The sequence below is a fragment of the Ornithodoros turicata genome, chromosome 7 (assembly GCF_037126465.1).
Source record: "Ornithodoros turicata isolate Travis chromosome 7, ASM3712646v1, whole genome shotgun sequence".
Classification (NCBI taxonomy): domain Eukaryota; kingdom Metazoa; phylum Arthropoda; class Arachnida; order Ixodida; family Argasidae; genus Ornithodoros; species Ornithodoros turicata.
Window position 1 is genome coordinate 25,900,234 of NC_088207.1, and position 17,737 is coordinate 25,917,970.

At 44.3% G+C, this 17,737-nt stretch overlaps 1 protein-coding gene across 3 annotated transcripts; it reads left to right on the forward strand.

Moving 5' to 3' along the window:
• Positions 1-600: 600 nt before the first annotated feature.
• Positions 601-15,265, forward strand: LOC135400700 (uncharacterized). 3 transcript variants are annotated; one of them, XM_064632554.1, is made up of 9 exons: positions 601-621; positions 3,021-3,077; positions 3,139-3,191; positions 5,327-5,464; positions 7,536-7,647; positions 9,863-10,019; positions 12,106-12,350; positions 13,754-13,883; positions 14,143-15,265. In XM_064632554.1, exons 1-9 carry the CDS (start codon positions 616-618, stop codon positions 14,316-14,318), a joined length of 1,074 nt encoding a protein of 357 aa, XP_064488624.1. In that variant the 5' UTR covers positions 601-615; the 3' UTR covers positions 14,319-15,265. The 3 variants fall into 3 exon arrangements, with proteins under 3 accessions (XP_064488624.1, XP_064488623.1, XP_064488625.1); XM_064632553.1 differs by lacking the exon at positions 601-621 and having other exon boundaries at positions 2,767-3,077; XM_064632555.1 differs by lacking the exons at positions 601-621; positions 5,327-5,464 and having other exon boundaries at positions 2,793-3,077.
• Positions 15,266-17,737: the final 2,472 nt, after the last annotated feature.

Below are 17,737 nucleotides of genomic sequence, written 5' to 3' on the forward strand. Positions count from 1 at the left end.
AAGGATAGCGCCCTGGGATTGATGTAGAAGGGGGGAGGGGGTCAGGATGTCCTAACCCTTCCTGAATTTCTGTATTCACATGGTGTTTAATTGACCCAGACCGTGTATCTGTTATTCTGGAAAATGCTGGATGCCCCCTGTCGGGAAAAATCCTGGATTCACCCCTGAGAGCCACTTTACTCGGGCCTTGCTGTCTCCTGTGGGCCAAAATAGACGCCACTTAGATTCATTTCGTGGTACTCTAAATTATTGATTGTAGATTGTCGCAATTACCGTAGGTTAGGTATACAGTCGCCGACCGATTTTTCGGACTCCGAAAAGCCACAAAATCGGTCCGAATTATCGAGCAGACCGAATTTTCAGTAAATGACACAATCCCAAAATGATTTTTATTGAAGAAAACTCAAAGAGGCACAGAAAAATTATCAATGCGCGTCTGATTTGCTGATTTGCACCAGCTCCATGGAGCGAAAAACCAGCGGACGGCGTCGGGAGGTCATCACTGATCTCTATGTATAAAGGCTGGATAGCGGATGGGTGAGGGTATCGCGGGAAAGGGTACGCCAACCGGCCGCCATATTGCGGTGCTCAAAAGAGCCATTACAGCCCATTGGAATGCATGTAAGCTGTGACAAGTTTTGCTGTTTGTGAGCGCTTCCCTTGCTGCTTCGCTAAAATTTTGCCACGGATCGCTGCAGAAATCCCTCGTGATTGGATTCCTTACGTTTTTTGTGTGAAATCCCGTCACATACATGTTATTTCCTGTCTATTTTGTACTCGTGTGAGGTCATGTCGTTCCAATCTTGTACTTTGAACTTCGATTATGCGATTTGCTGGTTTTGTGTGGTGTTGTGTTACGTTTCCTTTCTCGTCTGTCAGCGTGTGCAGCGTGTTGCTTCTCGTGTTTCTCCCATTTCCTTTCTGCTCGGGGGTGTGGAATGCCAGGGAATGTTTGGCACGTTTGTTTATGTAACCACCTTAATATGCTTGGGTATAAACATTATGCTTTGCACAGGAAGTTTAGATATGACTAGTTATGACACGAAATGCCGAACGGCACTAAAGCACTTCCAAAGGACTAGAATGATATGTGATATAAAGGCTATATGACGGTAAAAACATATCGACTAGAAATATGTGCACTGGGGAAATAAATGGCGGTAAAGACAGTTCAAAATGACTAGTGGTAGAGTGAATAAGTCATAAAAAGGCTAAGTAGCAAGGTCTTGTGGTGAAAGCTCCAACATCAAAGTATCACCAGTCCAGTTGCAACAGCAAGTTTGAAGCAGTCAACCAGGTAAGTGAGCAGTGTGCATTACTGGTTGTTGAATACGATCAACCTTGACAATTTCTTTCGCAGATGAGGACTGGCTGTCACCTTTCTCTGTATATTCCTTGGCAAGGTGGTACAGTCTGATCCTGCTGTAGCACTGGGAAACTTCTTTGATAAGACAGATCACATGGTTTTAATTTGGGCTGCATTAAAACATATGTTGTCGCAAACTTAAGCAGGGAGAATAAAGAGTAGACATTCGAGGTTGAAAAATTATTTATTGTCTCTAAGTAAAGTAAACATGCTGGAACGCACCAAAGAGACATGTGGCTGGTGTGTTTGTATGTCCCAATAATACGAGTTTGTACGTTTGGCAAAATTTACATGCAATACTTTTTCTTTATATGCTTGTGCCCATCTTAGTATTGTCCTATCCAATATGGAGTGGCTTTTACTGCTTGTGAATGCATAATTCAGGAGTGTTTTCATATATTGGACTAGCTGCAGCTTTAAGGTGCCCTTCGTGCAGTACTGATTCCAATCATCAACCATCGCTTGAAACTAGGGAACATGATTCTAGAGGATAGATTTTCATGCAAATACACACTTGCAACCAGAGTTCGAGGTAACTCGTTACTGTAACTAAGTTCATTTTCTTGGTAACTATATAACTTAACTCGCTACTTTTGCGCCGTGGTAACTTTCAGAGGAACTCCTTTTTCAGGTAACTTTGCCAAAGTAACTTAAGTTCCAAGTTACTAATTCGCTTTCCACTCACGTCCACTTATTCCCTTGCTTTCTTTACGGTTCTTCCACGGCATTTTATGTCATAAAACGTGATGTCCAGTCAATGACAGTATTCTGATCAGGAAGTAAGAACTGCTGCTATTGAAATGAAGCTGAACCATCGTGTGCCCACAGGGAATAAGATGTAAAGCGTTCGAATTGTTGGACATAAACGAAAACTCAACGCAGGCAACTCAGGGTCGAACTCAACTGCACCTGTGTAGTGCTATTTTGTGTCTGAAGTAACTTGGGAGTAACTCGTTCTTTTTTTTTAAAGTAACTCTGTAACGTTTCGAGCTACGTTTCGGGCTGAATAACTTAGTTATTAACTTAGTTGCATTTTTCACACGGTAACTTTGTAACGAGTTCCTTTTGACGGGCAACTTCGCGATCTATGCTTTCAACTCTGCATGCTTTTTGTACACTACATAAAGTAAGATACTTTTGCCCCAGTGAATTTGTTGCGTGTTTTAAATGCATGCAAGTGAATTCCTAGAGGTGCATATTTTGAGCAAGATTAATGAATTTTTCATGCATGTGTGTTCAACCAGCTTTTAGTGCATATAAGTACGGCCTCTACATATGACGCATGCATTATTACTATTACTTTCTGGAGGTGTCCTGGGAAGTCGAACTTGTTGGGCACAGCGTCAGGCCTCAGTCGAACGGTTTGGCCCGTTCTGTCGAAGCATTTGTTTTTAAAATGTTTGCTGCAGACCAGTGATGTCGTCGACGGCGTCCAGTCCTTTCGCCTGACATTTACCGCACACTTTGTTTAAATGTTCTGGGCGGCGGTGAGGGAACCTGCATTGAACAATTTATGCCATCAATTACGGAAGGGATGACAAGGGCATTGCCGTGCAGGCGATTTCTCGGAGCTAGTACCAGTACCCTAGTACCGGAGGGAACGCGAGCGCCGCGGCCAACAATTGACTCGATAAATTCGGACGTCGTTTTTCAGCGGATTTCGGTCTCCTTACTTCTCCTCCGTGCTTCACACTTTCACACTGAGGCTGAGGTATGACGTCACTTTCTGTAATCTCGTTCCCAGTTGCGTTTCTTATGTTGAACTTGTGTAGTTTCCACAGGTGGCAATACGACCAGACGACTACACCCCTCGTTCCTTTTTCAGGTAACTTTGCCAAAGTAACTTAAGTTCCAAGTTACTTTTAACTCGCTTTTCACTCACGTCCACATATTTCCTTGCTTTCTCTCCGATTCCTCGGCATTTTTTGCCATAAAACGTGATATTCAGTCAATGACAGTATTTTATTCAGGAAGTAAGAACCGCTGCCATTGAAATGAAGCTGAACCACTGTGCGCCCACAGGGAGAAACTCTACCAGAGAAACGTCATCATGACATTGGTATAGACAGACTGGAACCGAAACAAATCTGAAGGAGAGGGCTGGGTTCCACGAACGGGCACTTGTTCGCTGCCTCTCATTGAAAGAAAAGTAGGAACGAGGGCGCGTCCCTTTAAGGGACCACTTTCAGGCGCGACCTTGTTCACCTCTAGCTTCGAGCGTAGTTCAATTCTACGAAATTTTGGCGCTGTCGAACACTATGACTTCATTTGTTAACAAACAGGGAGAGGTCTATCGTTGAACATAAACGAAAACCATCTAAGCGTGTTGCACTCCTCCGCTGACAATTCAAGGTCTAACTGCTCACGCGTGCTGCACCTGCGTAATGCTATTTTGTGTCCGAAGTAACTTGGAAGTAACTCGTTGTTTGTTTTAAGTAACTCAGTAACTGCGAGTTACATTTCAGGCTGAAGAACTTCGTTATTAACTTAGTTACATTTTGCACATGGTAACTTAACTTGTAACGAGTTCTTTTTCACGGGTAACCCTAGTAAAAATTTCAGCTGGAAATGCAGTGGCAATTCCAGCTGGATTATTGGACTGGTTCCAGCCTGGAATACGACTGGATCTAGCCTGGAAACAGGCTGGTTCCGGCCTGGAATTTGACTGGATCTAGCCTGTAAACGGGCTTGTACCAGGCTAGAAGCAGGCTGCATCCAGCCGGAGAAAGACTGGTCTAGAACTGGTTCCACAGTGGACACAGGCTGGAACAAGGCTGGATATGCAGCGTGTTTCCAGCTGGATTATCGGGTCCCGATGTAGGAGTGCTTGCACCTCAGCCTGTACCTTCTGCTGGAACTTATGTTCCAAGGCAGGAGGTTCCGCTCAAGTAGAAGCAACTTATACAAGATAAATTGCTGCACAAAGCAGAAACTGGAAAAACACTATAACGAATGAATAAAGTGACAATCAGCGGTAAATTCAAATATTTATCTTAACAACAATAACTAACACCCATAACAGGTATGATAATAGACATACTACAAATAGTGTACATGCAGCAACAGTGGCAACACTATGAGACGATAATGTGACAGTTTGATGCAAAGTTTGGCATGCGCGAAATCACAAAGGTCACTTCTCAGTCGCTCGTTTTCATTTAACTGTCCGACAAAGTCCGCCCCGTGCAAGCGGAACAATGACATATCATGAAGGCAGTTCAGATAACTATAGATAAGTATCGGGTCACTACTGCACCTCTTGGTTCAGATTTAGGACTTTGGGATCAACCTCCGCTTACCCTTTGTCGTAATAGAGCTCGTGCACGGATTCAGGAACAAAATGCATAACAGAGCACACGACTACACAAATGCAAAGACGTTCACACTTTTATATGGTCGGCGAAGGTGAAATGCAGGAGGAAACACCTAAATTACCAGGCCGCGCCTTAGATGCTAACACAACAACCAACGCTTCCCAGTTCAAAGTCTTCTTCTGTTCAGCCAGTTCCAGTTCAGCCAGTATTCCCAGTTCAAAGCCAGATTCTGAGTTAATGCCGATGACGGTTGGTCACATTTTACAATGAGAGCATTATGGCTAAAGTTTCGGTTTGACAAACCGGGAAAGCTCACGTTTCGCAGCATGAAGCCAATCAACAATAATTTTTTTGCAATCTACCCATGTACGTGGAGTTCTGTGCATAACCTTTCACACCTTTGGGTATTTATTTTATTATTTTATTTATTTATTTTATTTCTTTATTTGATTATATTTGGGCATGAATTATTTGCCCACATTTGTGAAATTAATTTCGGCACAGCGAAGACGTGCAACCCGTGGTGCCCCTAACCAACACCACCTGCATGCTGCAACAAACCTGCATGCTCATACATAACAATCAAGAGTCAGCCAATCAGGATCATGTTTTCAATGGCTATAGCCAATAACAAACGTGCTTTCAGCGGTCGTGGCCATGGAGAAGAACCACCGTCCCCATGTGCTAAATGGGAAAACTTGGAACTAAAGCACAAAACGGTCTCAATCTTTCTCAAAACTGATTTTTTGGAAAGCGTCTTGCACTTCTTGTCTGCTGGTTCCAGGTGAGCTGCAATCATTTACGGGTTCTTGAATTCACAGAACAGTGAATCACAGTAGCAGATGAATTGTGGCTCTTATACCCCTGTCACACGGCAAATTGAATGTCATTCCCAGCGAATGATATTCGCACTGAATGACATTCGTTTCGTGTCACACGGTGAAATCAAATGGCGATACATGCGAATGATATTCGCCTAGCGAATGAGTTCGGGGAACTCATTCGCTTTTCCTTCTCGCACCGACAGCGTACATTCGCAGTAGGTAGGTAACAAAAACAATAACAAGATAAACTGTTTGAAGGAATGAAAGACGAATGAAAAGTTGCACTCCAATATTTTATCACGAATTTGATAACTTCTGACACGAAGGAAGGAATGCTAAACGCTGTTTTTCGGTGAACTTCCCTCGTTCCCAGTCGCAACTTTGCCAAGTGCGGTGCAGATAGGCTTCTTTGTTGTCTTTGCTTGCGGTACTTAGTCAATTAAATGTCCTTCAAAAAGAAGGATTTTGTGAAATAATCTAATGGTTCGATAGTTCCACCAAAAGAAATGAAAATATAACGAATGTACCTGCATAATGCTTCATATGTTTGGCCCTGGTGTCTTAATTATCCACAGTGACATCGTTTGCGAATGACATTCTGTTTCTTTGTGTAGCTCGATGTAAGACAAACGAATGACATTCGGTGCGACTGTCATTCGCTGGGAATGCCATTCACTTTGCCGTGTGACAGGGGTATTAATGTCTACATAGCAAAGGAGAGAGAGGAGGCAATAAGCGGGCCTTCTGCATCTACTCTAGGTGATGTTGCGCTAGCATGATCCAAGCGACTAAAACCTCTAGATTCCTGGCACTCATGTTTGGGTGGTGACAGTCACGTGATCCAGCACGGGCAATTTCCGAGGGCTAGGCCGTGTTGCCATGAAATCACCACCCGAATTCGCCATATAAGCGTTACAGCGCTCATTCTGTGCACAGGGTCTAAAACGTTGTACCAACTGCAGTAAAGCGTTTACATCTACAGTAAATGTGGCGACGAGAAAAGAGGATAATGCATTATCCTCTTGTTATTCTTGTTTCGTTTCATCCTTTTTTCCTGCACTTAATTCCTTGGTACTTCCATCCGCAACCAGTATCCCAGGGGTCAAATCGGTTCTCTACTGTTTAATATTTATATGTATTAATGTTCTTGTATCCTGCGTTAAACATTCCATCATGCTACAATATGCTGATGACTTCAAAATAATGAAAAGCATAACCTCGCCTTCTGATTGCTTATTGCTTCAGGAGGATGTTTACAGTGGTGTTTCTTGGTGTACTTCCAATTTCCTCAAATAAATCAACACGTCAGAAACTAAACTTATCTCATTCACACACAAGTCTCAAGTAACCCGATTTCGGTACTTTTCCGATGACGACATAGCCCGTGTCAACAACCATTACACCATTCGTGATCTCGGTGTTGTGTTTGATAGCCATGATGATAACTTGTGACTATGACAAGCTTTCAAGTTACCTCTTGTTAACTGCCACCACGTTCGTGACATGATGATATAATATTGTATATTGTTTTCATAATCGTGTACATCGTTTAGGCGCCATATCTTTTCTCATTTTTAGGAACTTTCTTTTTTTCGATTTTTTCCTGATAATTTCCCTTTTGCTGCCGTGCGACTGTATATGTTTCTCACGTTACAATGCGCGTGTGCTCTTTTCTTATTTTCAATTCAAGTTATGTACTTTTTTCTTCATGTACTTTTTTTTTGTGATTGCATAAATTGTGTCTTGTTATTAGTGCATATTGTCTATATTTGCATATTGTATTATTGTATTTATATGTGCATTGTGTCTATTTGTAGTGAATTGTATCGTATTTGTGTGCGCCAACATTAGGGTCGTCACGCCCGCTTTTGGGCACAAATAAAACATTATTATTATTATTATTATTATTATTATTATATGTGCCCATGAGACGAGCGTAATGCTAAAAGCGTCAAGTTCGTGTCAGTCTGGCCTACAAGGCACAAGACATTCTGCGTCCGCATCTTATGTTATTGCCGTTCCTTTTTAAAGGGGTGTGGAATCGAAAGTTGACATGGACCGTGGGGTGCTCTGCTCCGTGCCCAAAGAAGATCCTGAATATCCACGGGATGGTCGAAAGATATGCCTGATTATCTGTGTTCAGGTGAGACACAAAACTGAAATTTCTACAATTCCATTAAATAGTGAGCATGCTGTTTATCATCGCCGGTCACCAACACACCTGGTGTTCATCCACAATGTTGTTCTATAAGGTATATATGATAAGATAAAAACAAAAAAAGAAAAGCTCGTCTTATTTCAGCTGCAATGGCCAACTATTTTCCCTGTCATTTCACTCTCTGGTGCTTATGAAAACGTGTAAAGGATTAATGGAAGATTCTAGGGCTGATTATGTCAGTATGAAAGAAATGGTTGAGAAACAACATTCAATGCGGTAGAGAAATCGCTCTGATATCGAGGCTCTGCGCGTGTTTGAATTCATATACACCGGTATGTCTCCATGCTAGTCTCTATCTTACTCATTTCATCTGTTCTGAGATTCTAACGAGTTTGTCTCTTATGGCAGACACTAGAAGACAGGTGGCTGATATGTACTCAACGGTAGCTCTGGAAGAGATGACAAATATCCTATCCTGATATTATCATAGTGGAGTAAAAATTTGGATAAATGTGATAAGTTCATGAGAATGATGACACTCATTTATCTATTGGGCTTCCGAACGAGCCGCAAAAGTATTTTTCAACGACCAAGAGGGTGACGAGAATACCGGTCCAGTAATTTTACCAGACTGGCACTAGCTATGTGTGTCACGTTTAGATGTGTAGAGACATAATGATAGTTGCATAACCGTATGAACATGTGTTGCTTTGTTATTTGTCTTTGGGCCAGTTTTGTACGTAATGCAGATACCGTAATCGATACTTGTTTCGGTATCAAAGTCCAGATTGCACTACTTTTTTAAACTCGGTGTCCGAAAAGTATTTCCGTTGCAAACGTATGGTAACGTGATTTCCGTATCGTTAACGATACTTTTATATAGTACCCCCATCGTTTCTTTACTGGTCATATTTCTTGCCTTTATTACTGACAAGGGTAGCTTTCCAAAACATCTACCCCGTCTTGGAAAAAATGAACAGAGCACAGTTCCCTCTAGCGCTTAAGCGGAACGTCTATAGTTCCGGACATTATGCCTGCCGTCTATCCGCGCCCTTAAAAGTGAGATGGCAGTGATGGTGGTGGTGGTGACGAGACCGGCTTGCCATTGTTGGCCTCACTTATGTGGCCAGAACAGAACTTCACCGCATAGAACGTTGTCCGCCAACCACTGCCACCAATGATAGGGTTATCGCTTCTGATTTGAAGAGGGAGGGGTGTACGCCATTTCGTAGCAATTAGCATATATCCAAACTACTACAAAAGGGCGTACGCCCCTGCGATGCGGGTGAAATTCTATCCGCTATATGGTGAAATTCTGTTCTGACAGTGTAGCCGGGATGAGGTGAGATGATAACAGATGCTAAAAATAAACTTCACCACGTATAGCACGCTCCTAATCAACCGTCATCCCGAGTGACATATCGTTCTTTCCCCTGACTCAATGAAAATGGGGGGCCGTACGCCATTTTTGTGTCATTGTGCAGTTCGTAATTGCCACAAAAATGGCGTGCGCCCCCCTCCTTTCATCAAACCAAGCGAGAGCATTGTAATTCGGGACGATCGTTGGTTAGTCGTGTGCAGTGCGGTAAAGCTCTGTTTTTAGAGTGCAACGTCTGTGCAGACATTGCACCCCCAACATCGAATATCCTCTGTATGTAAGAATGATGTCCTAACGGATTCGCACGTCCGACGGATATCCGAGTGATATTCATCAGACGTACGAATCATTTAGGACAATATTCGTACACCAGAGGATATTCGGTGTTCTTGGGGATGCAACTTGTTCATATTTCCAGCGAAAGTATGGGGTAGTGTATCGCTTTACATTGATTAGTAACGGTAGCGGCACTCCGTTACCTTAAAAGGAAAATATATTGCTATCTGTATATTCCGCTACCTTTTGCTCAAGTACAGGTGTCGGTATCGCCATACCATATTTCGGCAACGGGTACAACACTACTTTGAGCATTTTTTGTGCGTGTGAGAAGCCCCGCTTCTCCGCTCAGAACATAGTAGAATGGTCGTCTTCTTTGGCTCTGGCGTTCTCGTGGAATCTCGCGAATGAGTTCAAGCTGCATGAAGTGACTCTAAGGGTAAATGCATTTCTGGTGAGCTTATGGTAGTTGCCCATTGAGCCTTTGTCCATACAGGTTAAAGGGAGTGGGTAAAAGGTGTCCAGTTACATGAGTTGCCTTCCCAGGAACCTTCGCAAGCATTGGCACTCAAGAATGAAAACCTGGTTAAGCAGCGAGAAGCAAAGAAGGATGTAATTCAAGAGACATTCAATGGATTAGGATACGAATGTCGAGTGCTCCAGAAACCCACCCGCCAAGCCATCATGGATGAACTTTCTAAGTGTGAGTCTACCCCTGTTTGACTTTTTCCGGTGAAATGCCAGAAAAATAAAACGTAATACAGAAACACAAAGAGCCGGAACATCGTGAGGCCAGATGAAATACCTTCTTGCCAGTGTTGGGCAGTACTTGAAGTATTCGGTACTTAAGTAGTACTTAAAGTACTTTTAGGGGTACTTTTACTCTAATTGAAGTAATTCTGCTGAATAGTACTTTCTACAAACTTGACGTACATTTCGCTGTACTTTTCGTTTAAGAACTTGTGAGCCCTGCTAGCTCACCGCATCTGGCCCGCTACCGCAGTGTTCATTGGGATGTTCACAGCACCGTGCGTCTGCCTGTTTTAGCCAGTTCACTATAATATCGGAACTGGCGCGCCTCAACATGCTTTTTTGGGTGGTGCACGATTCCACCGATTTAACCTGGTGCGGTGTTGGAAGGCTGTATACATGTACCGACCAAGTATGGCAAAATCATTCCCTCTGTGACTCTCGATGATCTCCATCGCAAACTCAGGTCGAGGCTTAAGTGGAACATTGCTCCCTTCATTATGATTGGTGGTTTTGTCAGATATTCCTAGCAAGGGTGCTCATGGAATTCTGAGTACCGTCAAAAATGGCCCATACGCCTGACCGTTGATGACATCACTTGATTAGATATATACCGCGATGTCTCAGCCGCTAAATTGTCACTGTTGACGCTCTGCAAAGCCTTCCTTTCCATTTTGAAACGCAGCCTACACAGAAACTGCCACCGGGGGAATTGGCGCACATGGGGGAAACCGTGTGGAGGAAATGCGACGAGGAAGTTGGGAAGGATGAATCGTGCTACACCGGCTTTTCCGCATTGTTTGGTCATGCACGTGCTGTTTTCATGCGATTTGTGATTTGCCTGGGAGGTTGCATTTGAACGTATATGTATGTGCATATTAGTGTTCGTAAAAAGATCAAAGGTGTGGCATGAAAATAGAATGTTGTATTTGAGGGTACTACTAGTACATTTCTCCCTGCTATATACTTAGCACCGGCACCACTTTTTACCATACTTAAAGCATATATTTTTGCAAGTACTTATTACTTTACTTGCCCATCACTGCTTGTCGCTCATTTCAAATAGGCACAGTAGTGTTAGAGTATGTACTCCATCTTTTACAGCTAAGTGTTCTTCTACCCGTATAGTCACAAGCGACATCCCCAAGGAATATTCTAGTGGAAGGAAAAGCGAAAAAACTGCTTACGGCGCAGAAGTTCTGCCGCGTGTTATATTGAGGGTACGCACCGTGCGTACTACGCATTCAGCAGACGACAGCACCTTTTTCTGTTATCTGCTACGGAATATCTTGTGGGCGCGCCGCAAGATAATCCCCACGGATGTGCAGCACGTGCCAAGACATGACGTTGAGTGCGTTACGTGACAGTAGGAAGCTATGACATTCTTCTGTCTTCCGCTGGAGTATTCCGGGAAAGTCACTCGTGTTAATATACGATGGGGTGTAGATGCTGGTGCGCCTAATCCTCAGACTTCAGGCGCACCGGAGGACAATGAGCACCTATCCAGTCGGTATCCTGTATAGATGCTTGGCTTCTAGCTGACAATGTCTGAAACCAGCTCTACGTTGTGGTGGATCCGGGTTGAGGGGGGGGGGGTGCGATCGACCCTCCCAAAATGTCAGTTTATACATTGGATTTCTCTCTCCCCCTCCCACACTACGCGCTTGGACAAAGAAACCTACGGTCTGGATCCGCACCCCTGGCTCTACATGCCAGATAGTCGACCGTTCGATGTAGAGGATATGCTGGGGGACTGGCCAAATGCGCAGGGACTCCCTTGTACGCATGCAGAAAGACTGTAATGCGACAGCTATGTTTTAGGGCAACAAGAGTTAAGCAGAGCTGGTCACACCCATGTCAACATGCGAGGCTAATTTGTCCTGTCCGGTTACATGGGGTATTTTAACTGGCGTCAAAACTTGCATATATTAATTGAAGTCGAAATCGTACTGCTAGGCAAGAAATACGAGAAACTCTAGAGCATGTAACCTATTTTTGCTACTGTTGTACTGCTACACTTGAAATATTATATTGTGCAGACCGGTCGAAAGACATTTCCCATTTCATCTGCTGGCTGCTGACGTACCACACTGAAAGTCGTCAATTCTACGCATACGACGAACAAATCAGCTTGAAGGACATCACTGGGTCGCTCCTGGGCACTTCTGAAACACCAGCACCAAAATCAGCACCAAAACCAGCACCAAAATCAGCACCAGAACCAGCACCAGAACCAGCACCAGAACCAGCACTTGTAGGAAAACCAAAGCTATTTTTCGTTGACGTAAGTTGACCTTCTCATCACGACCATATGAACCCCCCGTCATGCAGCACACTATATTGGCTGAACATTGGCTAGGCATCGGCGATACCGGTCCAATACTGGGCCACTGTTGGACCAGTATTACCGATGTCCAGCCAATATTGCGCCCAGATGTTGTGCTGCTTAGGCCTGTGAATGGAAACTTGCAGGTATTGCCCCTGCTAAATTGTATTAATGCGGTTAGTGCCCGGTAAGGTCTTAGCGGTGGAAGGTTACTTTGAAGGGGGGCCAAGGTCCTAGCATTCCGCGCACAGCGTCTTGGTGGAAGAACGAACATGTGCAAGACATACTGATTGAAGAGGGAGAACGTGTATGAGGCAGTGGTTCTCAACTTGCGTTATTCGAGGGAACCCATGCGGTCGTGGGGTAACTCCCACACTGGGGTCACTGTGTAGAAGTGGGTGAGTCGAACTAGATGTCGTACACGTAGCAAATATTGTTCTGTGTTACAACTGATTATTTAATTGTTTAATTATAATTTATTTAATTGTTTATTGTTTCGTCGCAAGATGTCACGTGAAGTTTGCCGGATACATTCAATTGTTTCACAATACTCCTCCCCAGATAACGCATTGTGGGTTGCCACTGATGCCAGTAACTCCCAAGTCCATGTAGGCAGGAGAGTAGCTCAGACTTTCCTAGTGATGATGATGATGATGATGATTCAGAGTTTAATGGCACAAGGGCAGCATAGGCCATAATGCACCACAACATTCCTAGTGATTGTACTGCCTTCGAAACACAACAAAAGCAAAAGCGCGGCGCGGGAGAATTGTCGGGTTGAGTGACGGGTTGAGCCAACCGATGAAGACAGCAGCTATACTGGCTCTATACGGTTTGTAATGGTCATCAGCCGTGGCAACCTGGTCCCGCAATCTCGATGTCAATCTCAATTCTAACGGTTAATCAACGTGCGTTGTCTTGTCCCGTGTAGTCGCCTTGCTCCAAGTCATGTACTAACCGGCCCCATATACTCTGGGATTATTCAGACCTCGAGCACAGTTCGATAACAATGCTGTCCGAAAGTGAGCCATTGGTAGGCAGTCAGGTTACGGTCGCAAGTGCTGAACAGTATATCTTGTTCCTGGAACTATAACTCAAACGGTTTGGTTCAGTACGTCGACATTTATGTACATCTCCTTTCTCATATTAGATCATAGTGTGCACTAGACAGCCTACGAAGCCAACAAAAGGATTATACTGCCTGCAGTAACCGATAATGGATGCATATGTTTAATTTTGCTCTCAGTCTTGGCAGTTTCGTCTGTATAGTGTTGGCTGTGTTGTCTCGGTACTTTCCGAATATACTATACTGCCCGCCATTCAAAGAATATTAAATGGGACAATCCTTTATTCTTCCGCAGAGTGCGTACGTGGAGTGCAAGAAAGAAGGTAATCTTGCTCACAGGAAGGAGCCAGAACAACCACAGAGCTCTTATCTCATACCAACTACGGCTGACTTCCTAATAGGATTCTCTCCATTTCGTCAAACAGGTACGACATCTGCAAAAATGCGTCAGCACCAACTGTGACATTGAACGTTGCCGCTTTAGCAACCAGATGTGTCAGGCTTTCCGTTCCTCAATATAGTGCTTCTCCGGAGTTTCTGGTGTGTGTGTGCTTGTGGCGTGCACTGTTAGGAATACACGTTCACAAGACAGAAATGTATATGTATACAACTACGCAAGATGGAGAGAGCACATTTTTAGGGCATCCTTCGACCAAGCCACTGAGTTGCTACGCTCTGTTGCAGAGACCAAGTACGCGGAGGTCGTTTGCAAAGCGGTGAAAGATCATGCGAAAGGGGCTCCTGGAGACAACTTCATCACTGCACTCGATGTGGCAGCCAAGAAACTCGAGCAAAATGCCGTGACCAGTACCTACATTAGCACATTGACGAAGACTTTCTCCATGTCTCCCCAGCAATGAGGTTACGTCGGAGCAGACTTCATCAACAGCTCTCGTTACTTTAGGGCTATTAATTACGGTCTTGCAGTGTTTTATTTTTTGGGGGGAGGGGGGGGGGTTAGGGTAGATACTCGTGAATGTGGGCTTCGCTTTCGATGATGACGGGTGAACTGAAATCTCAATACACGGTACCTCGTCTTTATAATGTCCCCCGCAGAGGATGGCATGCCTCGGCAACTTGTACATTAACACCGTTTAGCTGTTATCTTCAGCCGTTATCAAACCCGCAGAAATGGGAAACCACCGCGATCTTCTGTAGTGCGGTATGAAATATGCAAAAACGCCATATCTCCCTGCGTTCGGCAGAGTTCCGTTTTATGTAGGACCGCTTTCTCGTCCCCCCCTCGCAGTGTCACATACCCTCGTGGCGAATTCCGCTTATCGTTTTTGTGCAGCTCAAGTTAGTGTGACACAAGGTTCAGGGTAGAAATGAAACACGACGAATGTTACACTGAAGAGTCCAGTACTGTAAGCCAGTGGACATCGCCATTTGTCTACTGGCTGGCTGCATCCATGCTGTCGACTGCCGAGAAAGGTGTCCCTATCGCCCCTTCTTTCTGTTTGTTCGTTGTCTCGCCCTATTTCGTAGACATGGTGCTCCCGGAATGATACTACCAATTAGCAAACTAAGGATACCAATAAGCGAAAGGAGCAGGCACCACGCACCCCCAAGGAACCTGCGGATTGATGGGGCCGAACGCATGGTACTCCACCTCCGTGGGACTCCAAATATTAACCGTCGATTACCATAAATTACCGTAGGTTTTGCAGAATCATCGACGCGAGCAGGCTTCAACACCCGTCTGCACAGCAACGCACTTAGAGGTCCGCCTGTCAGACTCAAAACCTGTTGTCCTATATATATGGTATCCTATATGTACTGGAATAAAGATTCATTGCAAAAATAATCGTTTGCTTCGTGTCATTATCTTTATACGAAATTGCAGAAAGGGTAGCGCCCTGGGATTGATGTATGTAGAAGGGGGGGTCAGGATGTCCTGACCCCCTCCTGAATTTCTGTCTTCACATGGTGTTTAATTGACCCAGACCGTGTATCTGCTATTCTGGCCAATGCTGGATCCCCCCTGTCAGAAAAATCCTGGATCCGCCCCTGAGAGCCACTTTACTCGGGCCTTGCTGTCTCCTGTGGGCGAAAATAGACGCCACATAGATTCATTTCGTGGTACTCTAAATTATTGATTGTAGATTGTCGCAATTACCATCGGTTAGGTATACAGTCGCCGACCGATTTTTCGGACTTCGAAAAGCCACAAAATCGGTCCGAATTATCGAGCAGACCGAATTTTCAGTAAATGACGCAATCCCAAAATGATTTTTTATTAACGAAAACTCAAAGAGGCACAGAAAAACTATCAGTGCGCGTCTGATTTGCTTTGCGTATGCGAGAAATGGCGTCGCGGCGTATTTCGGCTAATGTCATGTCACGGTAGACATTTCCGAGCGTATTGACAAGTCGGCTTCACCTAGCGTACGGGTGCATTAGGTGAAGCCCACTTTACAAAACTACCAATATGGCTAGACTACGTACGTTTTACGCCAGAAATGGCGAAATGTAACATTTTGATGTCAGGTGAAGCCCACTGTACGGAGCAGCTAATGTTGCTCCGTGTCATTTTCTCCCCTTAGTATTCTTTGTAAAAAATGTGCATTTTTTGGCACGCTTTCTTTTCTTCATTTTTTTATTTTGCTCTTTCCTTTGTAACTTGTGCTTTTATCTTGCATTTCGGCTTCATCATTCGGCAGAGCGTCGCACCGGGCGCGAAAGCAGCGACAGACGAATGACAGGACTACAGGTGCATAAACTACCTGCGCGAGCTCAACGGGACACTCATGAATCTTCAGTACGCAACAGTTAACCACAACATGAAGTTTGTGTGTCCCGTGACGGGCACTAACGCCCAGCGTATAGCTAAAGTACCCTAACGTCTACCCTAACCTAACCTAACCTAGAAGAGCACTACCATGTATGGAGTTCTAGATTGAGACAGCGGCGCCCTCCCTCTTCCCTCTCACTGCCTCCTCTCATGCGCAAAGACGCACTTGCACAGCGTGATGGGGGAAAGCTGCAAGGTATCAAAAAAGAAAAGAAAACACATGCGAGGTAAGTGATGTGATGGCAGAATTCAGGAATTCATTTGCTCAATGCTTTCCCAGCACACCACTGACATTTCGTTGAACGGGCCCATCTCCAAGGCACTTGCCGATATTTCTTTCCAATGTTAAAAATATTTCCAACCCAAATGGATGCAGTTTAGGTCCATAGCCTATAAATAGACACCTTGATGTTTCCCAGAAACCAATTTCACCTCGTTTGCTCGATGCTTTCCCCACCCACCTCTTACATTTCGCTGAAAGGCCCATCTCCGAGGCGCTTGCCGATATTTCTTTCCAATGTAAAAATATTTCCACCCCAATGGGATGCAGTTTAGGTCCATATTCTATCAGTAGACACTCTGTAGTTTTCCAGAAACCAATTTCGCCTCATTTGCTCAACGCTTTCCCCACCCAGCTCTTACATTTCGCTGCAGTACGCATCTCCGAGGCACTTGCCGATATTTCTTTCCAATGTTAAAAATATTTCCACCCCAACGGGATGCAGTTTAGGTCCACGGCCTATAAATAGACACTCTCTAGTTTTCCAGAAACCAATTTCACCTCATTTGCTCAATGCTTTCCCCACCCACCTCTTACATTTCGCTGAAACGCACATCTCCGAGGCGCTTGCTGATATTTCTTTCCAATGTTAAAAATATTTCCACCCCAACGGGATGCAGTTTAGGTCCATATCCTATAAGTAGACACTGTAGTTTTCCAGAAACCATTTTCACCTCATTTGCTCAATGCTTTCCCCATCCACCTCTTACATTTCGCTGCAGTACGCATCTCCGAGGCACTTCCCGATATTTCTTTCCAATGTTAAAAATATTTCCACCCCAACGGGATGCAGTTTAGGTCGACAACCTATAAATCGACACTCCCTAGTTTTCCAGAAACCAATTTCACCTCATTTGCTCAATGCTTTCCCCATCCACCTCTTACATTTCGCTGCAGTACGCATCTCCGAGGCACTTGCCGATATTTCTTTCCATTGTTAAAAATATTTCCACCCCAACGGGATGCAGTTTAGGTCCATATCCTATAAGTAGACACTGTAGTTTTCCAGAAACCATTTTCACCTCATTTGCTCAATGCTTTCCCCATCCACCTCTTACATTTCGCTGCAGTACGCATCTCCGAGGCACTTGTCGATATTTCTTCCCAATGTTAAAAATATTTCCACCCCAACGGGATGCAGTTTAGGTCCACGGCCTATAAATAGACACTCTCTAGTTTTCCAGAAACCAATTTCACCTCATTTG

Bases quoted from the DNA above. Each gene is read 5' to 3' on its own strand.
- LOC135400700 (XM_064632553.1), top strand. From the start codon at position 2,880: ATGCCATCAATTACGGAAGGGATGACAAGGGCATTGCCGTGCAGGCGA. The intron at 5,465-7,535 runs GTGAGCTGCAAT...TCCTTTTTAAAG, and splicing joins TTCTTGTCTGCTGGTTCCAG to GGGTGTGGAATCGAAAGTTG. The intron at 7,648-9,862 runs GTGAGACACAAA...TTGCCTTCCCAG, and splicing joins GCCTGATTATCTGTGTTCAG to GAACCTTCGCAAGCATTGGC.